The sequence below is a fragment of the Macaca thibetana genome, chromosome 20 (assembly GCF_024542745.1).
Source record: "Macaca thibetana thibetana isolate TM-01 chromosome 20, ASM2454274v1, whole genome shotgun sequence".
NCBI lineage: Eukaryota > Metazoa > Chordata > Mammalia > Primates > Cercopithecidae > Macaca > Macaca thibetana.
The window spans coordinates 45,442,168-45,469,080 of NC_065597.1; the positions used below are offsets into that span (position 1 = coordinate 45,442,168).

A 26,913-nucleotide genomic window follows, 5' to 3' on the forward strand; every position below is an offset into this window, starting at 1 on the left:
GAGCCACTATGCTTAGCCTGGTTTGAGTAATATCTTGATGGTTGATGAAATATTTGGTAATTGGATGAGAAGAGAACTGTGTTGTCTCCAGTGATGATGCAAATGGGTGACGAGAAATGCTGCCATTTGTGAGGTTTGTGGGCGGCAAGGTTGAAGAGGAGAATAATGAGAAAGCTAGCGTCGTCCTCAAGGCCTGTTGTTAGTCTTGATTATTGTTTTCTGTGTTTTTACTTCATGGTGCTCAATAAGTATTTGTTCAGTGAGCAAATAAATGTAAGGTTAGATTCTGCACACAACAGTCAAAGAAATCTTGCTTCCCGGAAAAGTTAGCCCAATTAAGTGCAGGTTTCCACAGTCACCCCTCCTCGCTCCATTTTATTTCAGCTGTAAGGGATCCGAGAGACTTTAGCCCAAGGTGTTTCTTCAAAGCAATAAGTGGAAATGTTTCCCCGCATTAAGACTGCACAGACTAACTGTCATGACCAGGATCTTGGTACCCCGTGGACGCATCCCACATGGTGTCCTGGTAACCTGAGCTATCTAGGGCTGACCTCATTATTCTAGCAGGGATGGCCTGGCAGAGACATTAAAGGGTTTCTTCATGGAGTCTGGCTGGTTTCATATCCTGGCTTTGCTGGGTTAGATTGGAGAAGCGACTTAACCTCTTAGTGACTCCATTCGCTCATTTATAAAATGGTTATAATAATAGCTTCTGTCTCATAGGATCATTGTGAAGATTAAACAGAACAATCCAGGTAACGCATGCAGGAGGGTGTCTTGCACACAATATGCAGTAAATGTTAGCCATTATGATGGAGATTATAGTTGCCTTTGATTAATCCAAATTAACAAATTTACTTACTAAATTTAATTTGACATTGTTTGAAAATATGCGCGCGCGCTCTCTCTCCCTGTGTGTGTATTGAAAGACAGAGAGAGACTGGTGTTCGGTGGTGAAAAGTTTTGGGCCCACGTAGACCAGCATCCTTTTCAGTTGAAGTTGTGCTTTTGGGAGGTGAAATAACTTGCCCAAGGCAATACCACTAGGAATAACCCAGATAAGTTTAAATATTATGTTTTTTGACTCTCAACCCAGTGACTTTTCCACTATATCTCATTTCCAGGCATTGCTCGTTCGTTTTTTCGGAAAATCATTCCAAATTATGTCCCAATTCGACTTTCTTCAACTTCATCCCAGAAAAGCAAAGGCCGGGCACTTGAACAAGAACAGCTGTCAGCCTGGGGCGCCGCCGCGGGGTTGGTGGGGGCTGGAGCGGGGCCGGACTCTAATTGGTCCACGGCCTCGGCCCGACTATCAAATCAGCAGAGCCTGCGTCATCACGTCATTGCCTGGGCGACCGTCCGCGGAAATTTGAAATGGCTGACGGATCGGTGACTGGCGGCGGTCTGGCGGCGGCGGCCATGGCGCCGGAGCGCACGGGCTGGGCGGCAGAGCAGGAGCCGGCGTCTCTGGAGAAAGGTGAGCTCTCCATTCCCGGCCCGAGGTACCGCCTCTGAGCGGAGGCCTGGGGCGTCGGGACCCTCGGAGGGCGCCTGGGTCGCGGGCCTTCCGGACCCGTCTTCCAGGGCGGCGGGAACGGCGGTGCGCGGCCGGGACCCAGTGACCGGACGTCAAAGTCGGGCGGTGCCGTGGGGGTGAGGGACTCTCTCTCTTCCCTCTCCCCATCTCGCCCTGTCTTTGCACTCTCTGGCCTCAGCCCGCCCCGAGATTGGAGGGAGCTGGATTGGTCTAGGAATTCCCAATCCAGATGGGTTTTGCGGAAACTGTGCATTTACCGTTGCTCAAGAGGTCATCTTTTTCATCTGCATCTCAAAGGAGATCACGAACCACACTTCCCTTTTCCGAAGAAGAGGAAAGCTTGAACCCTTGGCCTACATGGCTGTCCTGTCCACGGAGGGTAGTGACGTGTCCAAAGTGAGGAGCGCCAACTTGGGCCAGAGTCCAGAAATAGAGCCGGGGTCTCCTAGTTCTCTGCCCTTTCTTCCTCCTCATAGAGTTTCGTTACTATTTTTTTTTCTGGTATTTTAAGCTGGTTCACGTTTTTACGTTAACACTTTCCGTTGTATTGTGTAGCAGAGTCCCAACAAAGTGAGAAAACAGAAGTGTGACAATTCCACTGTTAACCCACCTCTCCAAGTGGCAAAAGTCACTTGGCTTCAGTTTTCCCATCTGGAAAAATGGTGAAGTGAAATAAAGTTTTTTTTTTTTTTTTTTTTTTTTTTGGCGGAGTTCACGTTTTGCCCATGCTGGAGTGCAGTGGCGGATCTCGGCTCACTGACTAAGCCATTCTCCTGCCTCAGCCTGTACTAATTTTTTGTATTTTTTTTTTAGTAGAGACAGGGTTTCACTGTGGTCGATCTCCTGATGAAGTGAAAGTGCTGGGATTACAGGCTTGAGCCACCGCGCCGGCCGTGAAATAAAGTTTTTAAAGTGGTTGCAAAAATAAATACTGCATGACATGTCTTATATGGGGAATCTAAAAAAGAGGAAGTTTCAGAAAGAGAGTAGAGTGGTAGTTGCCAGTGGGTGGGGGGAATGGGGAGATGCTGGTCAAAGGGTCCAAAGTTTCAGTTATGCAGCATGAATAGTTCTGGGGATCTGATGTACATACAGCATGGTGACTATAGTTAATAATACTGTATTATTATTACAGTATTAATAGACAATGACGTGATGATGCAGTGACGATGCAAATTTTGTACTTGAAATTTGCTAACAGAGTAGATCATAAGTGTTCACACCACACACACACAAAAGGTAATTATGCGAGGTGATGGAAATACTAATTCACTTTACTGTGGTAATCATGATGTAAAGGTATATCAAAACATCATGTTACACACTTTATTTTTTATTTTATTTTTCTGAGGCAGAGTCTCACTCTGTTGCCCAGGCTGGAGTGCAGTGGCACACAATCTCAGCTCACTGCAACCTCCGCCTCTCGGGTTCAAGTGGTTCTCCTGCCTCAACCTCCCAAGTAGCTGGGATTACAGGCACCCGCCACCACACGTGGCTAATTTTTGTATTTTTTTTTTTTTTTTTTTTTTTGAGACGGAGTCTCGCTCTGTCACCCAGGCTGGAGTGCAGTGGCTGGATCTCAGCTCACTGCAAGCTCCGCCTCCCGGGTTTACACCATTCTCCTGCCTCAGCCTCCCCAGTAGCTGGGACTACAGGCGCCCACCACCTCGCCCGGCTAGTTTTTTGTATTTTTAGTAGAGACAGGGTTTCACTGTGTTAGCCAGGATGGTCTCGAGTTCCTGACCTCGTGATCCGCCTGCCTCGGTCTCCCAAAGTGCTGGGATTACAGGCTTGAGCCACAGCGCCCGGCCCAATTTTTGTATTTTTAGTAGGGACGGGGTTTCACCATGTTTCACCGTGTTGGCCAGGCTGGTCTAGAGCTCCTGACCTCAGGTGATCCGCCCACCTCGGCCTTCCAAAGTGCTGGGATTACAGGTGTGAGCCACCGCGCCTGGCCATCATGTTATACACTTTAAATACATATAACTTCTTTATGTTAATTATACCTCCATAAAGCTATAAAGAATGGTGCTGGAAAAAAAAGAATGGTGCTAAAGTACTACTGTTTCTTTAGTAAACATACATTATATTATAGGCACTGTTGTAAATTATTAACAAATAATTAATCTTCTTAATTGAAGTAGGTGTACTATTTTTATCTTTCCTTTATAGACGAGGAAGCTGAGGCACAGAGTGATTGTCACATAACCAGTAAGGTACTGATGCCTTCTAAGGCTCATGTGCATCAGTGTTTGTGAGCAGTAGACCCTTCAGTACACTTTGGTCATCTGTGGGTCAAATACTTCTGGTGGCCTGAACAGGGACAAAGAAATGGAAGGAAGGAGGAAAGGGAAGGAGAAAATCAAGGGGGAGGGAGAAAAAAGTATCTGCTAACAGCTCAGTTACCTTCCCTGAAAACTACCACCTCTGGAAACTACTCTACATTCTAAATGCTACCCTTTTTAGCATTGCTTATTTAGTAGTTGTTTCATTTATTAAAAACATCTTATTACACAGAATTAGATATGCCACTGGCTGAATCATACCTTATGAAACATTATATACAGCCCAAACCTAATGTGATTTGCATTTTCCAATCTTTTCCTTAGACAGAGTCATTGAAATCAGTGAGGAGGAACCTAATAATCTTACTGAAGTAAACCTTATGGATTATTAAGACTCTCTCATCCCTGTTTATTGAGGGGTGATTGACAGACTGATATTGTAGGAAATAAAGGGAGGGTTTAACCCATCTGAGAGGAAGTCAGCTCCCTTTCTTAAAGGAGCTTTATGGAATTGTTTTGGAAATAACTAACTAAGATACTTGATTATTGTAACTTGCTAACTGCAGTATAAATCACAGGCTGTATGCTTTGCTGTAGTCCCAGAGACTCAGGAGGCTGAGGCAGGAGGGTAGCTTCAGCCCAGGAGTCTGAGGTTGTGGTGAGCTATGATTGCACCACTGCACTCCAGCCTACGTGACAGAGTGAGACCGTTTCTAAAACAAAAACAAAAACAAACAGCCTTCTGCTTCCCCACAAAACCTCACAGAACAACAACAAAAATCTAACTTTGAAAGATCTTAAATTCTTATTGTTTTGAAGTAGAATTTGCATTTTGAAATCTTTTTAAGTTTGGAAAACTAGTTTCTTCTGACAGTGGTAGAGGTAAGTAGACCATTCATATTCAAATTCTTGTTTGTATTTTGTTTGGGATTTCTATGCAAGGATATGAAAATCAAAGCATTCAATAAGACACTGGAGCTTGCTTATTTTTGCTTTTTTTTTTAGGTTTGTTCCAAGATGAAGATTCATGCAGTGATTGTAGCTACCGTGATAAACCAGGTTCTAGTTTACAAAGTTTTATGCCTGAAGGAAAAACCTTTTTCCCAGAAATTTTCCAAACAAATCAACTTTTGTTCTATGAGCGATTCAGAGCCTATCAAGATTACATTTTAGGTGAGTAGGTTTTTTGCTTTTTTTTTTTTTTTTTTGAGATGGAGTTTTGCTCTTGTTGCCCAGACTGGAGTGCAATGGTGTGATCTTAGCTCACCGCAACCTCCGCCTCCCTGGTTCAAGCGATTCTGCCTCAGCCACCCTAGTAGCTGGGATTACAGGCATGAGCCATGACACCCAGATAATTTTGTATTTTTACTAGAGATGGGGTTTCTCCATGTTGGTCTGGCTGGTATCGAACTCCCAACCTCAGGTGATCCACCTGCCTTGGCCTCCCAAAGTGCTGGGATTACAGGCATGAACCACCATGCCCGGCTGGTTTTTTCTATCTTTTATCTTTTTAGTTTACAAGTAGATTATTTGTTTCAGTCCCTGGGATTGCCAGTTGTTGTTTCTGAGAAAGTGGATTTATTAACTTCCCTCTGCTTTATGTATTCTCAATTCTTCTTGTGTTTAATTTGTTTGTAGCTGACTGCAAGGCCTCTGAGGTACAGGAATTCACAGCTGAGTTCTTGGAGAAGGTCCTTGAGCCATCTGGATGGCGGGCAGTCTGGCACACTAACGTGTTCAAGGTACTGGTTGAGGTAAGGTTAATTTTGTTTTTAAGACCTTTGTCTGTAGCTATAAGCACTTTACTTCAGACTGTTATAGCCTAAGTGCTTATTTTTAATTAAAGTTTATGAGCTGATTGAAAGAGCATGTGTTTCACATCTAATTGCCATGTTGCAGGAAGTGTTCTGCAAATTTTAAAGGCAACTGAGGAGTTGTTACCAGGGAATTAAACTGGTTTAAATTAATTAAAAGAAGGTATTTGAGATCACTTAAAAAATTAGGCCTAATTATGAAGTTAATGGTTTCAAAAAAGTTTTTAACTTCTTAATTATAATTCGTTAAGCAGCTCAAACCTGAGACATTTTTATTTATTTATTTATTTTGAGATGGAGTCTCACTCTGTTGCTTAGGCTGGAGTGCAGTGGCATGATCTTGGCTCACTGCAACCTCCGCTAAGTGGCATTTTAAAACTAGCCCATTTTTTGCATAGCAAGTTTGTTTATATGTGGTTAATCTCTTGACATTGTGTCCCATTGCAGAATGTAAAAGCAATCTTATTCTTCTGCTGACTAGGCCTTTTACATTACATTTGCATTCTAATTACAGCTTTGAATTTTTCTCAGTGTTTGTTAACTGACCACAAAAAGCCCTAGTAACCTAAAATGTCAAACCAGGGAGTGTGAATACAAGTTGTCACTGCAGCTTCCTTAGAAAATGACATCACATACTGCAGTGATTATGTACGAGGCAGTGGATTGCAGCTATTGCTTGTGAGTTTTAAAATTTTGGATTATGCTAATATTTTTTGGTTGAAGTTCAGGCCTATTCATTTGGTTATGATAGGGCGCCCCCTGCCAGTCCATTCTCTGAAAACAGTCAAAGTCATTGTTTCAAAACAGAAGCATGCCATTTCTCTGCTTAAAACTCCTAATGCATTGTCTTTACCAAGGGCTTAGTATTGGCTTTATGGCTTCTCATTGTATAGAAAACACGTAAAATCCAAGCTCCTTCAGATGTCCTTCATGTCCTTGTCTTGTTGCCTCTCTCTCTCTTACCTCATGTCTTGCTGCTCCACTGCACACCACCCCCTTCCTCCATTTTCTCCCTTTGGCTCCAGCAAAGACTGCCTTCCCGCTCCTTCAGCTGCCAAGCCTGTCTCTGGCACAGGCCTTTTGCGCTTTCCCTGCTCTTCAGATGGCCACTTCCTTCTCATCCTCCTCAGCTTGGCTCAGAGCTGATTTCCTTGGCCATCTCAGCAGAACCAGATCCCCACCCCTGCTAGTTATTCTCTGTCACCTACTCGTTATCATTGTGTTTATTGATCTCCCTGATTACAGTGTAAGCTCCATGAGGATTACAGTGTAAGCTCCATGAGCCAGCCTGTCTTGTTCATCCTTTATGTTATGGGTAAAGGCTCCCCACCCACATTGCATGCTTTTAAAAAAATCAGGTTGTCGGTAGTCTTATAGGTATATCTTAATTTTGATTTCCATGTGTTAAGTCTCATCATTTTAAATTTCAGGCCACAGATGTGGACTTTGCAGCCTTGAAGGCAGTGGTGAGGCTTGCTGAACCATACCTCTGTGACTCTCAAGTGAGCACTTTTACCGTGGAGTGCATGAAGGAGCTCCTCGATCTGAAGGAACATCGGTTGCCCCTGCAGGAGCTCTGGGTGGTGTTTGATGATTCGGGAGTGTTTGACCAGACAGCCCTTGCAATTGAGCATGTCAGGTAGGAAAAGAAGTTGAGAAAAATAACCTTGTGGCCAGAAACTTTGGATGAAATGAAGTAATTCTGGTCTGTGTTAGACCCAGATTTAAAACTCAACTGTAAACTTGGTCATTGCAGTATTTAAAAATATCCAAAGATAGGATAATCTTTTTTAAATTAAAAAAAATTAATGTCTTAAATCATTTTTTTCTATTTTTAATTTTGAGACAGAGTCTTGCTCTGTTGTCTAGGCTGGAGTGCATTGGCGTGATCTTGGCTCACTGCAACCTCCACCTCCTGGGTTCAAGCGATTCTCCTGCCTCAGCCTTCTGAGTAGCTGGGATTACAGGCATCCATCACCATGCCCGGCTAAATTTTGTACTTCTAGTAGAGACGAGGTTTCACTATGTTGGCCAGGTTGGTCTCAAACTCTTGACCTCAGGTGATCCACCTGCCTCTACCTCCCAAAGTGCTGGGATTACAGGCGTGACCCACTATGCACCTGGCCTAAAAACGTTTTAAGTCATTTTATGATAATTTCAAACTAATAGAAAAGCTGACAAAACTAGTATAGTTGACTCTTGAATGATGCGGGGGTTAGGGGTGCCTATCTCCTCCGACCCCTACACAGTCAAATATCTGAGTATAACATTTGAGTAATATATAATGACCATAATGTAAATAATATTGCTTGGTGTTTTGTAGTATAAAAAGTACTTTCCATTTTCTATACCATTAGTAAGTTAGCCTAGTTTTGCTGAGCTTAACTCGAATGCTCTGCAAAGAAGCAGAATGTTTCAGGCCCTGCTGCCAACATCTTACCGACAGTTTCCGATTGTATGCAAGAACATTTAACCCTAGATGTTCAGTATTGGGCCAAGCAGAGTGAATCTAAAGAACCAGTTTCTGTCCAGAACCCAAATAATTCCCTTCTATTTTTCTCATTAAAAAAAAAAAATCTGTCAATTGAAACATTTGAAGATAAAGAGATAACTGATAAGTTTAGGAAATTAGGAATCAGAGAGCTAATCTCTATGGGCATAGAAGTTGGTAGAAAAATAAGTATCTGGAATGTTATTTGGTAGTATTATTTGCAGAGGAGCCTGGTTAAATGTACACTGCATTTTGAGGGCTGAGATTTGGGTCAGTGCCCAGAGAGGGTCAAATTATGAGGGATTTCATTCGTTCATTGATTCAATAAATATTTGAGTGCCAGGTCGTTAGTCAAGGGTGGAGTATGTCTGGTGCATGAGACACACCATCATCAGGGAGCTGTTAGTCTAAAGGTAGGAGATGAGCCTTCAAGAGATAATCACGCACAGATGTCTGCATGATTGGAAATAGCAGTCAGTGCTGTGAAGAATTACAGAGTGTCCTAAGATTAGGTCAAGTTACATTTCTAGGGTTATTTCCTGGAATAATGACATTTGAACTTGCGTTAGCTGGGTGAAAGGGGAGGCAAGGGTGGGGAAGGGAAAAGATTTAGGAGCTCAGTGTGTTGAAGGAGCTGAAAGGCCAGCATGGCTGAAACACAGACAGTGCTGGGAGAGACCTAGGAAATGAGATTAGAGAGGTTGGCAGGGCCCAGACAGTGTGGCGCTTTGTTAGCTGGCTAGTCATTTTTGTCTTTAAGAGCAGTGGGAAGCCACTGAAGGATTTTTATTCTTGGGCAAATATGACTAGTTTTGTGTTTTGTGTTTTTATTTTTTTGGAAACAGGGTCTTATTCTGTTGCCCAGGCTGTAGTGCAGTGGTGCAGTTATGGTTCAATGCAGGCTCGAACTGCGGGGCTCAAGTCATCCTCTTGCCTCAGCCTCTGGATCAGCTGGGATTACAGGCATGTGCCACCACTGCCCAGCTAATTTTTTGACACAATTTTTCCATTGAGATGGGGGCCTTGTTGTGTTGCCCAAGCTGGTCTTGAACTCCTGGGCTCAAGCAATCCTCCCACCTCAGTCCCCTAAAGTGCTGCTTTGTGTTTTCAAGGGTTCATTGTGGCTTCTGTGTAGAAAAATGGTGGGAGATGGAATTGGGAGACCAGTTAAGAGGCAAGAGAGAGGACTAGAGTGGGGATATGGAGAGGACAGATGGAGGCTTACTGAGAAAGTAGAATGACTGGGACTTGGTCGAGTGAATATCGGAGATGAGAAGATGTGAATGAAGTGAGAGAAGTCCAGGCTGACTTACACGTTTCTGGCTTGAAAGAACCAACACTGGGGGAGGTGCAGATGGGAATGATGTGTTAATGCTTGGCATGGTACTGGTGAGGATGACATTGGAGCTGAGTCATGGAATAGAACTATAAGTTTATCACGTGGAAAAGGCGGAAGGCACTTCTGGCAGCCTGACTGACAAGTTACATGGAGGTTTGAAAGAGCTTGTGAAATTGAGAGTTTACGTACAACGGCTCTAAGGCAGAAGAGGTGCAATAGGGCCAGATTATGAATCTATTTATAGTACCACGTCCAGGACTTCTTTTTGAGGGCTAAAAGGGAGCCAGCAGAGGTTTTTTTAGTTGAGTAGAGGCATGCTTAAGTTCATTACAAAAAAAAAAAAAAAAAAAAAGACTCCACTAGAGGGTGAAGGGACTAATAGCCCAATCTACAGTAATTAGGAGATGGCTGGTTTCATTTTCAGTGCTTCCTTTTCACAGCAGAACTTCTTGAAAGGGTTATATATAATCACAGTCTATACTTGCTGGCGTCCCAGTAACATTTCTACCCTGACCTCATCTCTGAAATTATGCACAAAGACTTCTATGTTCTTGTATTCAGTCGACATTTCACTGATCTCATCTTGCCTCTGATCTCATCTTGCTTGACCTCTTGACATTCTAGGTATTTGATCATTCCCATCTTCTTAACACACTCTCTTCTCAGCTTTCGGGACACCACTGTTCAGCTGGTGTCTTACTGGCTTGCTGTCTTAAGTCATCTTGGCCAGCTTTTCCTCTCATGCTCAAACTTTAGAATGTCGGAGTTACCCAGCGATCAGTTCTAGGCCATCTACTGTTTTTTCCCTAATCAACCTTGGAACCACTTTGGAATCACCTGAGGAATTTCTTTATAAAAGTATTCCAACCAATACATGAAGAAAGTGATAGAATATCAGTATTTTGTAACCACTAATGAAATAAAGGTTCTAGACAGTGAACATCAATGACTGCTGCAACCATTAGGGAAAGAGAACTTTATAGAGGGTGGATCAGGCTGACAGCCTGTATCTGTTGATCAATCTTAACCTCACAAAAAGACTTGGCCAGGCGTTTTAGTAAAGTCCTCAGTTACTGTTGTTGGTAGGTTCTTAGAAACTGCAATGTTAATGAAACCAATTTTACCATAGGCTGACTGATGTAAACAAAAGTTAAAGTTTCTACAGCATATTTCTGGTCATGAAAGCATCATCAAACTTCTAAATAAAGACCCCAAACAATTCTAATCTTAAACATTGAAATAAATATGAGCTATACATACATTAAGAAATATTAATGCAAACAAGATAATTATTGACCCAGTTTCCAATTTTCGGTGAAACAGTGAGTGACAGTGGTCATTGTGGTGTTGAGTAAATGAAGGAATAAATGTTTGCAAAGCGGAAATTATAAGGAGCACTTCCTACCATCACCCAGTTCAAAACAATGATAAACATGGTGGGCTCGCTGAGCAATTTCATGCCACAGCATTGATTGTTGTGCATTTGTATGATTATTGTATACTTCATGAATTTTTGTTTGACAGTAATTTGTATTCATTCACTTTCCAACCTGTTTATTCCAGTTCAGGATTGCAGGTGGCCAAAGCCTATTCCCGTAGCTCAGTGTACAAGGCAGGAACCAGCCGTGGACAGGAGCCCATTTCATCACAGAGTGCACTGACACACACTCACACTTAGACTGGGACAAGGCAGACACAGAATTCACCTCGTGCATGCATCTTTGGGATGTGGGAGGAAATCAGAGTACCTGGAGAAAACCCATGCAGACATGGGAAAAATGTACACACTCCACACAGACAGTGGCTTTTTGAATGAGGCTCTGCTCTTCCTGCTTCTTGACTGACGTACATTACACCTCCCTTGAAGTATTCTTGCAAAAAATCCTTCCTGAAGCCCCGCAGGTCTGTAGATCTTACTAGAAATAACGTGAAGTACATGTTAAATGACCCATGGGGACTGGGTGCACCTGTAATCGTAGCACTCTGGGAGGCCAAGGCAGGCGGATCATTTTAGCCCAGGAGTTTGAGACCAGCTTAGGCAACATGGCGAAACCCTGTCTCTACTAAAAATACAAAAATTAGCAGGGCATGGTAGTGCGTGCCTGTAATCCCAGCTACTCGGGAGGCTGAGGCAGGATAATTGCTTGAACCCAGGAGGCGGAGGCTGCAGTGAGCCAAGGTCGTGCTACTGCACTCCAGCCTGGGCAACAGAGCAACACACTGTCTCAAAAAAAAAAAAAAAAAAAAAAAAAAAAAAAAAAAAAAATGACCCCATGGGGATGTAATCACCAAAATTTAGAGTGTGGGAAATTAGTCAATAAATTGCAAGGGAAAAAAGAGGGAGAGGTAATGCATAGGCTAACAGTGATTTAAGAGACATGTCTGTCAAGGGCAGCAGTGGATCCTCATTTGGTGCCTGATTGGAACAAGTCAACTGTGAAACAGCAGCAGAAGACAATTGGGGGATTTGAACACTGGATATTTGGTAATATCAAGAAATTAAAACTTTTGGTATAAAGATTTATTTTAGAGATACATACTAAAAATTTGTGAATGATTTGATGTGTCTGAGATTGGTTCAAAATAATCCAGTATATTTGGGAAACTGAAGTGGGTGAGTTGCCTGAGGTCAGTTTGAGACCAGCCTGGCCAACATAGTGAAACCCCATCTCTACTAAAAATACAAAAAATTAGCGGGGCGTGGTGGTAGGCGCCTGTAATCTGAGCTACTAGGGAGGCTGAATCACTTGAACCCAGGAACTGGAGGTTGCAGTGAGACGAGATTGTGCCCTTGCACTCCAGCCTGGGCAACAAGAGCAAAACTCCATCTGAACAACAACAAAAAAATCCAGTATCAAGATGGTGGGGGAGGAGAGCAGAGGGTGCTGGGGTGAAGCAGAGATGAAATAAGATTGTGAATTGGTAATTGTTGAAGCTGCCTGATGATACATGGTATTCATGATACTATTTCTCTGTTGTTGTATATGTTTAGGATTTTCCATAATAAATTTGTTAAATCACTTGGAGCACTTTAAAAAAATATGGATACAGCTGGGCACTGTGGGTCATGCCTGTAATCCCAGCACTTTGGGAGACCGAGGCGGGGGGATCACCTGAGGTCAGGAGTTTGAGACCAGCCTTGCCAACATGGCAAAATGCTGTCTCTACTAAAAGTACAAAAATTAGCCGGGCGTGGTGGTGGATGCCTGTAATCCCATCTACTCAGGAGGCTGAGGCAGGAGAATTGCTTGAACCCGGGAGGGTTGCAGTGAGCCAAAATGGAGCCACTGCACTCCAGCCTGGATCACAAGAGCAAGACTTCGTCTCAAAAAAAAAGAAAAGAAGAGTATGGATGCTGGTTCCCCTGCACCTTCCTCAACCCCACCAGATTCTGATTGATTGGCCCGGGAGAGTGAACTAGTTTTTTTTGTTTTTAAATTTATTTATTTATTTTGAGAAAGAATCTCACTCTGTCGCCCAGGCTGGAGTGCAGTGGTGCAATCTGAGTTCACTGCAGCCTCAGCCTCCCAGTTCAAGTGATTCTTGTGCCTCAGCTTCTTGAGTAGCTGGAATTACAGGGGAATCAATTTTTAAAAGTGTCCCAGGGGACTCCAGTGTACAGTGAGGGTTGAGAACCACTGCCTTATGATTATGTCCTTACGTGATCTTATACATTGCTTTAACACCATCAATGTGTTGACAGCTACCAGGTTTATGTCTCTAGCCCAGACCTTTCCCTGGAGCTTTGGGCTGTATATTCCTCTGTTATTTTCAACCCCAAACCTGTTTCTCTCTCAGTGTTTTTTGTCTCAGCAAATGGCACTACCATCCATCCAGGTACTGGTGGTCAATAAATAATTCTTCCAATAAAAAGAAAGTCCTGGCCAGGCGCAGTGGCTCACGCCTGTAATCCCAGCACTTTGGGAGTCCGAGGTGGGTGAATCACGAGGTCAGGAGTTTGAGACCAGCCTGGCCCATATGGTGAAACCCCATCTCTACTAAAAATACAAAAAATTAGCTGGGCGTGTTGGTGGGTGCCATCTCAGCTATTCAGGAGGCTGAGGCAGGAGAATCACTTAAACCCAGGAGGTGGAGGTTGCAGTGAGCCAAGATCACACCATTGCACTCCAGCCCCGGAGACAGAGTGAGACTCTGTCTCAAAAAGAAAAGTCCTAACAAAACCAATGTGGAGAAACTTCTCTTCTTTAACAGATCCAAAAAAGGTCTCTATGTTATGTGACTCATGACTATCAACCATAGCAAATATGCAGCATTCTCCTATGAGAATTGTTTTGATTTACTGTTTAGCTCTCACCCCTCCAAAATCTTAATGTTTTGAGCCAGTGATAGAATTTGAATGATACTAAGTTCCATTTCAGATTTTTCTACCAAAACATTTGGAGGAGTTGGGATGAAGAAGAGGAGGATGAATACGATTATTTTGTCAGATGTGTTGAACCTCGATTAAGATTGTAAGTATTTATTGCTGACCTTGTTGTACATATTGGAAAAATAGTTACCCATGGTTTAATTTTGCCTGTGTGAGATACACACACACTCTCTCTCTCTCTCTCTCTCTCTCTCTCTCTCTCTCTCTCTCTCTCTATTTTCTTTCCAGGAGCTCATAGACAGAAATCAACTGATGTACAAATTGTACTACCCCTTGACAAGTCATTAAGTGAAACTTGTACAAGTGCAGAGAAACCTACTTTCAGTGTTTATAAATTGAGTCAAAAAGCAGGAAGTTCAAGAACATCTAAATTAGTAGCTCACTGTTTTGTTAATTTGAATAAAATTCAATTGAACTAGTGGGTTAAGAAGCCCTTTGTTAAATTTGATTGTTTTAAAAAACAGTGACATTATTTGAATTATATAAGACTTTTTGGCTTTAATTTTGTAAATAATACTTTAAAGGTATATGGCTTTACTCTAAGTTTCTGTAGTGAAACACAGCAGGCTGAACTAACAGATCTACCTTAAGATATTTTGTCAGCCTCCTGCCTTAAATCTTAATGACCTTATTAAATGTGGTATTTATCTTCCCACTAGATGGTGCTTTAAGACCAGTAATTTTTTCTTGTATTCAATAGCAGTAACTTCATAGGCAGTGCTGCAATAAGAATGAAATTATAACTTGCACTCCAAAAAGATAATTGTAGAAGGTAATTTTTTTCCCTGGGTAAAAGATGATTTTTTTTTCCCCCTGTATGAAAGACAAGATGATAAGATAAGGCAGTAGGCCTTTACATTTTTGTGGAGCTCAAGTTGATTTAGTGAATTTCTCTTGGCTTAAATAGTAAATAATAATAAAAAGAAAAATGTGTGAGGCCTGGCATGGTGACTGTAATCCCAGTAATTTGGGAGGCTGAAGGAGGAAGACAACTTTTTTGAGACAAGCTCTCACTCTGTTGCCCAGGCTGGAGTGCAGCGGTATGATCTCCCTCACTGCAGCCTCAACCTCCTGGGCTCAAGTGTCCCTCCCACCTCAGCCTCCTGACTAGCTGTAAATACAGGTGCACGCCACCACACTGAGCTAATTTTTGTATTTTTAGTAGAGATGGAGTTTCACCATGTTGGCCAGGCTGGTCTCGAACTCCTGACCTCAAGTGATTTGCCCGCCTCTGCCTCCCAAAATGCTGAGATTACAGGCCTGTGCCATCGTGCCCAGCCCGGGAAGACCTCTTGACCCTAGGAGTTTGAGACCGGCCTGGGCAACATAGTGAGACCCCACCTTTACAAACCTAAAAAAAAATTAGCTGGGTATGTAGGGCACGCCTATAGTCCCAGCTGCTGGGGAGGCTGAGGCAGGAAGATCGCTTGAGTCCAGGAGTTTGAAGCTGCAATGAGCTGTGATTGAACCATTGCACTCCAGCCTAGGTGACAGGGCAAGACCTTGTCTCAAAAAAAAAAAAAAAAAAAAAGTTTGAAAGTCTGATGAATAGTTCTACCTGGCTTAGAATTATGTATGTCTGATTTTAGCTCTTCATAAATGGGCTATGATTTCTATTTAGGCTTTCCAGTTTTTCCATTGTGCATTTCCTATTTTTCCATAGCATATTCAATAAAATCCCAAAATTTCAATAAGCTTGAGTATTTTCTAGGTTTGATACCCTTGCTCTTGAAAAGAAATGATTAGAGCCGGGCGCGGTGGCTCAAGCCTGTAATCCCAGCACTTTGGGAGGCTGAGACGGGCGGATCACAAGGTCAGGAGATCGAGACCATCCTGGCTAACACGGTGAAACCCCGTCTCTACTAAAAAATACAAAAAAAAGTAGCCGGGCGAGGTGGCGGGTGCCTGTGGTCCCAGCTACTCCAAAGGCTGAGGCAGGAGAATGGCGTAAACCCGGGAGGCGGAGCTTGCAGTGAGCTGAGATCGGGCCACTGCCCTCCAGCCTGGGCGACAGAGCCAGACTCAGTCTCAAAAAAAAAAAAAAAAAAAAAAAAAAAAAAAAAGAAATGATTGATTTTGATTGACGTGAAATATAAGGTATAACGTATATTGGACAAATTCAATCTTTACTTGGAAAAAAGTTGTATTCTGATTTGACAGCCTTGCATGTGCTAACGACAAGCAATGACTTACATGCATAGCTTGTACATCACTGGCAGATGGGAAGGCATAAGGGAGGAATTGTGTGTGGTTATGCAGAAGACATGGTGGTACTCGATGGAGAGACCGGAATGTTATCAAATGTGGGCAGACTTAAAAAAGGTCTCTGGGCTAAGATAGGAGTGGGGCTATCAATAGGCAAAATCAAACCAGACTGTCTGGATTTTGTACTGTTCAGTAAATTTTTCCTTTCTACTTCAAAACACACTGCTTATACGTGACTAAAGGAGGTCTGAAAAAAACCAACACTGCTTCAGAACTTCGGGGTCTGAGACACAAATGTTAGTTCATTGCTTCTAGACTATGAAATATCAATATAATGAAAAGAAATAAGCTAACGGGCATGGATACTGGAAATGCTAAGAAACTTATTTTAAAATTTGAGTCTTAATCTTCACAGCTTAGTAGAACATGATTTCATCCTCAATTTCTTTTTTTTATTTTTAAAATTTAAAAATTTTTTTGTTTTTCCCTTTTTTTTTTTTTTCACAGCTGTTCATTCAGTTTCTTTTGGATTAACCAAAGTAGACAAAATCCTTGCTTTTCAAGCTTCACCTAATTCACTTACTTGAAAAGCGGGAAAAGTTTCTTTTTTATTCATTTAAAATGTTTAAGTGTTCATAGTATGATCTAAATTTGTTTAAGATATGGTTCTATCTTGCTTTTGTTTTTCCCTATCTTATTTAGAGTGTGACTAAATTTAAAAAAAAATCATTTAAGGCAATTGTGCTCACTCTTGGCTACACATTAGCATCCCCAGGGAACTTAAAAAAATACCCCTCTATGTCCAGAGACTCATTTAATTGGTCTGGATGGGGCCCTGAGCATCTGTTTGTTTGTTTGTTTGTTTGTTTGTTTGTTTTTTGAGACAGGGTCTTGCTATGTTGCCCAGGCTGGAGTACGGAGTACAGTAGCATAATTAGATCTCACAGCAGCCTTAGCCCCTGGGGCTCAAGCCATCCTCCCACCTCAACCTCCCAAGTAGCTGAGACTACAAATGCATGCCACCATGCCAGGCTCATTTTTGTATTTTTGTAGTGACAGGGTTTTGCCATGTTGCCCAGGCTGGCCTCAAACTCCTGGGCTCAAGTGATCTGTCTGCCTTGGCCTCCCAAAGTGCTGGGATTACAGGTGTGAGCCACTGTGCCCGGCCTCTTTTACTTTATTTTTAAACCCATTAATTTTATATCGTTAACTTGATTGTGCATTTACAAATTATTTTATTGCATCTAGAAATACTCTGTGTTCTGTTTTTATATTTGAGAAAGTTTATAAATTAATACATTTGAAGTACCAGTATGGTTGTCCAGTACAAAGTTATTTTGTTTCAGTCACTCTCTAGTTTAGTAATGGCACCTTTTTCTCCCCCTCAGAATCTCAAGGGCTTATTTTTAAAAATTCTTTAATAATCTTCCCTAGGGAATATTCAGCATAATTTTGTGCCATAGTGCTTTAAATGGAAGGAGGGACTAGATTATTTGAGTAATTTATACTTTTTGATCCTATAAATGTGGTAACCTTTAATAAATTTTTAAAGTCATATTCAGATCCATGAAAAATATAGTAATCTTAAACATTGTTGTGAAACAATTTGAGATACTGCTCTCCCTACCCCCACTCCCAAATTACCCCCTGCCACCTTCTTATTAAACTTTTGAATCTAATATATGAGAAGAAAATAATTTCTTATTAAGTAATAATTACAAATTATACAACATGAACTTTCAGTGTTTCTAAGGCACAAATACTTGGATCCAAGAAAAAAAAGTAAACAACTCCTCAAGAGAAGAAAAATTAGTGACCTTAAGGAAGTGGTGCTTTAAACTTCCAACAACTTCCACTTATTATTATTATTATTATTAGAGTGCTATTCAGAAAGACTTAACATGCACCTGAGTTATATACTATAAAACTTTTCTTACTGGGTCTTGGAGTGCTAAGTGGGCTGTTTTAATGATGGGAAAATGTGCCTGAAAGGCAGCGGATTTCAATTTGCTTTTAAACTTTCAGGCATTATGACATTCTTGAAGACCGAGTTCCATCAGGACTTATTGTTGACTACCGCAATCTGTTGTCTCAATGTGAGGAGAGTTACAGGAAATTTTTAAATCTGAGAAGCAGTTTGTCAAATTGTAACTCTGATTCTGAGCAGGAAAATATCTCCATGGTGGAAGGGTTAAAATTGTATTCGGAGATGGAACAGTTGAAACAAAAGCTGAAACTCATTGAGAATCCTTTGTTGAGGTATGTGTGTCTTTGTAATTCTTAGTTGGCATCTTTTCTTACTCGCTGTCTTATTGATAGGCCTGTTTTGTTTCTTTAAGGTATGTGTTCGGTTATCAGAAGAATTCTAATATCCAAGCAAAGGGTGTTCGTCCTAGCGGTCAGAAGATCACTCACGTGGTCTCCTCCACCATGGTGGCTGGTCTCCTGCGGTCTCTGCTCACAGACAGGCTTTGTCAGGAGCCCAGTGAGGAAGAAAGAGAAATTCAGGTAAACGGAGTGTTTCTCGCTTTAGGTGGCTTTTTTTCCTTCTGATTCACCACAGGTTTTCACAAATCCCACAAAGTATTTACAGGAGCTTTCCCGAGATGGTTTTCTGTGCAATGGGAAGTAGTCAGAGCCCTGCCTTTAGTCCTCAGTAGTCACTTACCAGGCATGTGTTAGGTCAGTGCGTTATCAAAGGAGATGCTTAAATATGCAGTTTTTGGCTTCCATTTTCAAAGACATGAAAGTACCTAGAGTAATACTCAAATTACTTTTTTGGGAGTGTATATTTACAAATGTGTTCTTACTGTTTTCTAGTTTCATAGTGATCCACTGTCTGCTATAAATGCCTGCTTCGAAGGTGACACTGTTATTGTTTGTCCTGGCCATTATGTGGTACATGGTACTTTCTCCATTGCTGACTCCATTGAGTTGGAAGGTGAGTATGGAAGACACACAGCTAAACTCTCACACCTGATATGTTTAAGTAAACAATAAATCACCGATCTTGTTGAAACTTCAAGAATGTGATTTGAACCCGTTTGATTTCTAGTGAGCTGCCTTGAAGCATTAAGGACATGGAAAGCCTAAAAGAGGTTGACCCAGTGTTTCAGCCACTTAAGTTGTGGTTCTTTGTAGCAGTGTGTGTGTTGGGGAGATGTTCACAGGCTCATATAGAAAAAAGACCATTAGGAAGAAACATACTTTCCAGATTGTAGGTGGTTTATGGAAAGGAAATCTAATTTCTAGAATTAAAAAAAGATTCCTAGCAATATTTTAAAAAATTTTAATATTTTAAAAATTTGTTGCTTGCTTTTATCTCATAGATGTTGCAGATATGTTAGTGCATGGCTTTTTGTTTGTTGTTTTACACTTAGCTTATTTTTGTGAGCGGTATAATGAAGGGCATTTAACTTGAAATTGGTACCAGTTATCTTAGTTCTCTAAATGCTTGCTGAATGTCACAAATACTACACTTTGTGTCTTGATCAAAGTATACTTTAGAAAAGATTAATGTTGAAAGATTCTATTAAAAATAACTTTTTGGGCAGGGTGCGGTGGCTCATGCCTGAAATCCCAGCACTTTGGGAGACCGAGGTGGGTAGATCACTTGAGGCCAGGAGTTTGAGACCAGTCTGGGTAACATGGTGAAACCCTGTTGGTACTAAAAATACAAAAATTAGCTGGGCATATTGTTGCACCCTGTAATCCCAGCTACTCGGGAGGCTGAGGCAGAAGAATCGTTTGAACCTGGGAGGTGGAGGTTGCAATGAGCCAAGATCATACCACTATGCTTCAGCCTGGGTTTCAGAGCAAGACTCTGTCTAAAAAAAAAAATAACTTTTTGACAGTTATAATCTTATTGTTCATTTAGAGTGATTTCTGAATTTAGGTTACTTTACAATTGTTCATCTTGGTCCTGTATATATTCATAACGTGTCAAATTTAGTTACACCTGTTCAACTATTTACCAAAATAGTTTCAAGTTAGCAGTGAAGCTTATAATGCAAAAAATCATATATCATTTTGGGACTTGTGCAGCTGTTAGAAACTGCTTAGGCTATACTTTTTATCTTGTCAAAACTTATAAAGAACTGAGGCTGGAAGTTTAGTTTTCTCCTGTTCCTAGTACATCATCTCACTTCCTTTTTTGTTTCATGTGTATAATTTTTGTTCTTTTCTACTCTCCAATTTTTGATGTATAATAGATGTGTGTATATAAATAACACATCGGCAAGATAAATCACTGTGATAAAAACACTTAATTTTTTGGCGTAGTGGAAATAACACTGATATTATAGTTTGTATGGTAGATAAGGGTTCTTCCTAGATTGGTGAGGAAGTTTTAATGTAATTCCCAGAGTGTCATAAATAGACATAGAATTCTGATAGTTAAGTATAAAAATGGCTGTATATTGACTAACAGTATGGGTCTGAGAATTGGGGAATCAGATGGTATCTCTAGTGTGCATATATGGAGTGTTCATGAGTTAGATTCAAGCTCATCTGATAGTGATCTCTAGCTAACCCGTATAACAAGAGATACATATTGAGTACCTACTATGTGCAGGGTGTCAATAGTACTTACAATAGGGTTTTTCTTTCTTGTTTCAAAAATCCATTCTTTAGGTGATGGTTTTATGTTTTAAGTGGAAAGAAATACATAATTATATAAAAATTTGTGTAAGAATCTTTTCTCAGTATGCAATTCTTTTTGTACTTTTAATTTTTCTGATGATAAAAAGCAATGGTTATTGTAGAAAATATGCAAAGTACAGTCAGATACATACAACAATCAGAAACAAAATCACTCATAATTCAGGCATCCAGAGTCCACCCCTGGTAGCATTCCAGTGTGTGGAGTCCCCTTGCATTCTCTAGGGACCCCGAAGCCTTTGTCCTCTTCCAGTGTAGATACATTGAGTGGCTTTGCTTGTTAAAAACAGCTGCTGCTTTCATTTACTCAAAGACTCATCTTTAGACAATGAGAGTTATTTCTTACAGCTTTGTCTATGTGGTTCTGTTTTATAATGGAAGTCAAGCAAATTCCTTAGTTTTCTGATACTCCAGTTTTTTGTAAGCCCACTCAGATGTTTGGCTTGCATTAATGGTTCAAGTAAGATTTATACAGATCTGATTTTTTTTTGTTTTTTGTTTTTTTGAGATGGAGTCTTGCTCTGTCACCCAGGCTGGAGTGGAGTGGTGTGATCTCAGCTCACTGCAGCCTCTGCCTCCTGGGTTCAAGCGATTCTGGCTCAGCCTCCTCAGTTGCTGGGATTACTGGTGCCCATGTCTGGTTAATTTTTGTAGTTTTGGTAGAGATAAGGTTTCTCCATGTAGGCCAGGCTGGTCTCGAACTCCTTACCTCAAGTGATCCACCTGCCTCGGCCTCCCAAAGTGCTGGAATTATAGACATGAGCCACTGCGCCTGACCGAGATCTGATGCTCTTTTTCTGAGACAGAGTTTTACTCTGTCACCCAGGCTAGAGTGCAGTGGCACGATCTTGGCTCACTGCAACCTCCACCTCTCAGGTTCAAGCAGTTCTCCCACCTTGGCCCCCTGAGAAGCTGGGATTACAGGCACATGCCACACTCGGCTAATTTTTGTATTTTTTGTACAGGCAGGATTTCTCCATGTTGGCCAGGCTGCTTGAACTCCTGACTTTAAGTGATCCACCTGTCTCAGCCTCCCAAAGTGCTAGGATTACAGGCATGCGCCACTGCACCTGGCCTTGATCTGATGCTTTTTATTTGTTAATGAGGTAGACTGTTTTCTTTTTTTCTAGTAACTTGTCAGTTTGTCAGATTTTAAGCCAACTGTTTAAGAGAATATTGAACTTAGATCATCTTGAGAACTGCTTAGGTTTCAAATGTAATTTATATTAGAATCGTAGAATGTTAGAGTTAGAAACAAACTTCTAAGGGTGAGTGCTTGAAAGTTCTTTGACTCAGCTGTAAGTCCTTATTATTATTATTTTTTGAGATAGGGTCTCATTTTGTCACCCAGAATGAAGGCTGGAGTGCAAAGGCATGATCATAGCTTACTGCAGCCTTAAAATTCTGGGATCAAGTGACCCTCCCACCTTAGCCTCCTTGAGTAGTGAGTAATTGGTGCATGCCACCACGCCTAATTTTTTTTTATCTTTGTAGAGATAGAGTCTCACTATGTTGCCTAGGCTGGTCTTGAACATTATTTATTTTTTGTAGCACTTTTGTAAGTGAATTTAGTGCTGAGCTTATGTGGGATAGTTGATAGGGTAGTCTTCCTGATACGGGAACTAGTCAGAGAGTTGTTATTGTTAAAAATTGGATACCCTGGTTTAAATTAAAGAGGATATGTGGGTAGATAGATTTTATTTAAATGCAACATGTTGACTGGTCTTGTTATCACCTGCAGTCATTTGAACTAGAGAAACCTATTCTAGAGTGTTCATGTTTAGATGTTTTTCCTTACCCATCTTGAGTGTTCTTGCTCTCTCTTCCTTAGGATATGGCCTACCAGATGACATTGTGATAGAAAAGAGGGGCAAAGGCGACACTTTTGTGGACTGCACTGGTGCTGATATTAAAATTTCAGGCATAAAATTTGTTCAGCACGATGCTGTAGAGGGAATCTTAAGTAAGTATCTGAATGTTTGGTGTATCGTTTGTTCTAAGATTTGAAGGAAAACTGTACTTTCTATGGAAGATAGAATTTAATGAAATGCCACTCTTGAGTACAGGCATACCTTGTTTTATTGCACTTCACAGATACTGAGTTTTTTTTTTCCACAAATTGAAGGTTGTGGCAACCCTGTTTCAAGCCAATCTGTTGGCACCATTTTCCCAAGAGCATGTGCTTACCTTGTGTCTCTGTGTCACATTTTAGTAACTCTCACAATATTGCAAGCCTTTTTTTTTTTTTTTTTTAATTATAGATGATATGCCGATCTGTGAGCAGTGATTTTGATGTTACTATTATAGTTGTTTTGGGGTGCCATGAACCATATCCATATGAGATGGTGAACTTAACTGATAATTTTGTGGGTCTGACTGTTCCACCAATCAGCCACTCCCCTATCTCTCTCCTTCTCTTTGGACTACCCTATTCCTTGAGACACAGCAATATTGAAATTAGACCAGTTAATAACCGCTACAATGGCATCTATGTGTTCAAGTGAAAGGAAGAGTCACGTGTCTCTCATGTTAAATTTAAAAACTAGAAATGTTTAACTTAGTGAGGAAGGCATGTCGAAAGCTGAGACAGGCTGACACCTAGGTCTCTTGTGTCAGTTGGGGAAGTTTTGAATGTAAAGGAAAAGTTCATAAAGGAAATTAAAAGCACTACTCTAGTGAACACATGAATGATAAGAAAGCGAAACAGCCTTATTACTGATATGGAGAAAGTTTCCATAGTCTGGATAGAAGATCAAATCAGCCACCATATTCCTTAAATCAGAGCCTATTGCAGAGCAGAGCCCTAACTTCCTTCAATTCTGTGAAGGCTGAAGAAGGTGAGGAAGCTGTAGAAGAGTTTGAAGCTAGCTGAGGTTGGTTCATGAGGTTTAAGGAAAGAAGCCATCTCTGTAACGTGAAAGTGCAAGGTGAAGCAGCAGGTGCTGATGCAAGCTACAGCAAGTTAACCAGAAGATCTAGCTAAGGTAACTGATGAAGGTGGATACACTAAACAACACATTTGCAGTGTAGATGAAATAACCTTCTATTGGAAGAAGATGCCATCTAGTACTTTTCATTGCTAGAGAGGAGAAGTCAGTGCTTGGCTTCACAGCTTCAAAGGACAGGCTGACACTCTCGTTCGGAGTGAATGTAACTGGTTACTTCTAAGTTGAAGCCAGTGCTCATTTACTATTCTGAAAATCCTAGACCCCTTAAGAATTATGCCACATCTACTCTGCCTGTGCCCTAGAAATGGAACAACAAAGCCTGAATGGTAGCACATCTGTTTATAATGTGGTTTACTGAATATTTTAGGCCCATTATTGAGATTTACTACTGAAAAAAAAAGACTCCTTTAAAAATATGATTGCTGGCCGGGCGCGGTGGCTCAAGCCTGTAATCCCAGCACTTTGGGAGGCCGAGACGGGCAGATCACGAGGTCAGGAGATCAAGACCATCCTGGCTAACATGGTGAAACCCTGTCTCTACTAAAAAATACAAAAAACTAGCCGGGCGAGGTGGCGGGCGCCTGTAGTCCCAGCTACTCGGGAGGCTGAGGCAGGAGAATGGCGTGAACCCGGGCGGCGGAGCTTGCAGTGAGCTGAGATCGGGCCACTGCACTCCAGCTTGGGCGACAGAGCGAGACTCCATCTCAAAAAAAAAAAAAAAATATGATTGCTTATTGACAATGTACCTGTTCATCAGAGAACTAATGATGGAGGTGTACCAGGAGATTAATGTTGTTTTCATGTCTCCTAATAACATCCATTCTGTAGCCCATGGATCAAGGAGTAATTTCGACTTTCAAATCTTACTATTTGAGTAATACACTTCATAAGGCTCTACCAGCTATTGATAGTGATTCCTCTGATGGGTCTGGGCAAAGTCAACTGAAAACTTTCTGGGAAGAAGTCATCATTCTAGATGTCATTAAGAACATTTATGATTCATGGGAGGAGGTTAAAATCTCAACATTAACGTGGGTTCTGGAGAGGTTGATTCCAGCCCTCATGGATGATTGAGGGGTTCAAGACTTGAATGGAGGAAGTAACTGCAGATGTGGAAATAGCAAGAGGACTAGAGCCTGATGATAGCAAGTAGAACCTCAAGATGTGACTGAATTGCTACAATCTTGTAACAAAATTGGAACAGATGAGGAGTTGCTTCTTATGGATGAGCGAAGAAGGTGGGTTCCTGAGATGAAATCTCCTGGGGAGGATGCTGTGAACATGGTTGAATGACAACAAATGATTTAGAGTATTATGTAAACTTGGTAAAGCAGAGGCAGACTTTGAAGGGATTGACTCCAATTTTGAATAACTTTCTACTGTGGGTAAAGTGCTGTCAAACAAGATCACATGCTACAGAGAAATCCTTTCATGAAAGGAAGAGTCAGTCAATGTGGCAAACTTCGTTGTTGTCTTATTTTTAAAAATTGCCACAGCCACCTTAACCTTCAGCAAACATCATTCCGATCAGTAAGCAGCTATCAACATTGAGGTAAGACCCTTCACCAGCAAAAAGATTATGTCTTGCTGAAAGCTCAGAGGATTGTTAGCATGTTTTAGCAAAATAAAGTATTTTAAATTAAGATGTATACATTTTTAAAAAACATAACGCTTTCGTACACTTAATAGATGCATTATAAACATAGTACTCATTAGTATAAACTCATATGCTCATTAGTATAAACATAAATTTTATTTATTTTTTGTTTTTAGAGACAGTCTCACTGTCATCTAGGCTAGAGTGTAATACCACGATCATAGCTCACTGTAGCCTCAAACTCCTGGGCTCAAGCAATTCTGCCTCTGCCCCCCAAGTAACTGGGACTACAGGCATGTGTCACCACATCTGGCTAATTTTGGTATTTTGTAGAGATGGAGTCTTGCCCTGTTGCCCAGGCTGGTCTCAGACTCCTGGCCTCAAGTGATCCACCCACCCCAGATTCCCATAGACAACTTTTGTATGCACTGGTAAACCAAAAAAAATGTGTGACTCACTTCAATTGTGATATTTCCTTTATTGTGGTGGTTTGGAACTCAACCTGCAATATCTCTGGGGTATGAGTGTGTATGGAAGGCTGATTATTTATTTATGAAGCTGGGCGTGGTGGGTCACACCTGCAATCCCAGCACTTTGGGAGGCCGAGGAGGGTGGATCACCTGAGGTCAGGAGTTTGAGACCAGCCTGGCGAACATGGTGGAACCCCGTCTCTACTAAAAATACAAAAATTAGCCAGGTGTGGTGGTACACACCTGTGATCCCATCTACCCTGGAGGCTGAGGCAGGAGAATTCCTTGAACCCGGGAAGCAGAGGTTGCAGTGAGCCAAGATCGCACCACTGCACTCCAGCTCAGGCAACAGAGTGAGGCTTCATCTCAAAAAAAAAAAAAAAAAAAAAAAAAAAAAATTACTCATTTAGAATGGGTGCTGTGGCTTACTCCTGTAATTCCAACACTTTGGGAGGCTGAGGTGGGTGGATCACCTGAGGTCAGGGGTTCGAGACCAGCCTGGCCAACATGATGAAACCCTGTCTCTACTAAAAAATACAAAAATTAGCTGGGCGTGGTGGCAGGTGCCTGTAATCCCAGTTACTCAGGAGGCTGAGGCAGGAGAATCACTTGAAACTGAGAGGCGGAGGTCTCGCTCTGTTGCCCAGGCTGGAGTGCAGTGGCATGATCTCAGCTCACTGCAAGCTCCACCTTTCGGGTTCGAGCGATTCCCCTGCTTCAGCCCCCAAGTAGCTGGGATTACAGGTACCCGTCACCACGCCCGGCTAATATTTGTATTTTTTAGTAGAGACGGGGTTCACCATGTTGGCCAGGTTGGTCTTGAACTCCTGACCTTGGGTGATCTGCTCCCCCCTCGGCCTCCCAAAGTGTGAGCCACCGCATGCGGCCTAAAAAATTATTTTTTTGTGTACATAGTGTGACGACTTAGCAGTCTTAACCCTGAAGTGAAAAATAGCCTATTCATGAGAATTTGTTGTTTAATATTAGTTTCTTTTCTGTGTGGTGATTTTTTTCTTTTAAAGCTTTCCAGTGTTGTGGTCTGTGTTCTCTGTATTCAAGGTAGCACTAGAATGAAGTTATCTCCACCCTGGAGTAGTGCTTGTTTCCTGGAATCTTTGTATCCCCTTTCTTGAATCAAAGCCTTTTTCTTCCAAGATACTCAGCAAAATTGCTCT

At 41.5% G+C, this 26,913-nt stretch overlaps 1 protein-coding gene across 2 annotated transcripts in view; it reads left to right on the forward strand.

Moving 5' to 3' along the window:
• Positions 1 to 1,340: 1,340 nt before the first annotated feature.
• Positions 1,341 to 26,913, forward strand: part of SHCBP1 (SHC binding and spindle associated 1) — a 41,370-nt gene continuing 15,797 nt past the window's right edge. The window contains exons 1-9 of one of the 2 annotated variants that reach the window (XM_050773484.1): positions 1,341 to 1,480; positions 4,831 to 4,998; positions 5,464 to 5,579; positions 7,070 to 7,278; positions 13,849 to 13,941; positions 18,090 to 18,323; positions 18,404 to 18,572; positions 18,885 to 19,005; positions 22,555 to 22,686. In XM_050773484.1, coding sequence (XP_050629441.1) covers positions 1,378 to 1,480; positions 4,831 to 4,998; positions 5,464 to 5,579; positions 7,070 to 7,278; positions 13,849 to 13,941; positions 18,090 to 18,323; positions 18,404 to 18,572; positions 18,885 to 19,005; positions 22,555 to 22,686 — 1,345 coding nt within the window. In that variant the 5' untranslated portion in view covers positions 1,341 to 1,377. Of the gene's footprint in view, positions 1,481 to 4,580; positions 4,708 to 4,830; positions 4,999 to 5,463; positions 5,580 to 7,069; positions 7,279 to 13,848; positions 13,942 to 18,089; positions 18,324 to 18,403; positions 18,573 to 18,884; positions 19,006 to 22,554; positions 22,687 to 26,913 lie in introns of those variants that run through there. The other variant, XM_050773485.1, reaches the window with a different exon arrangement.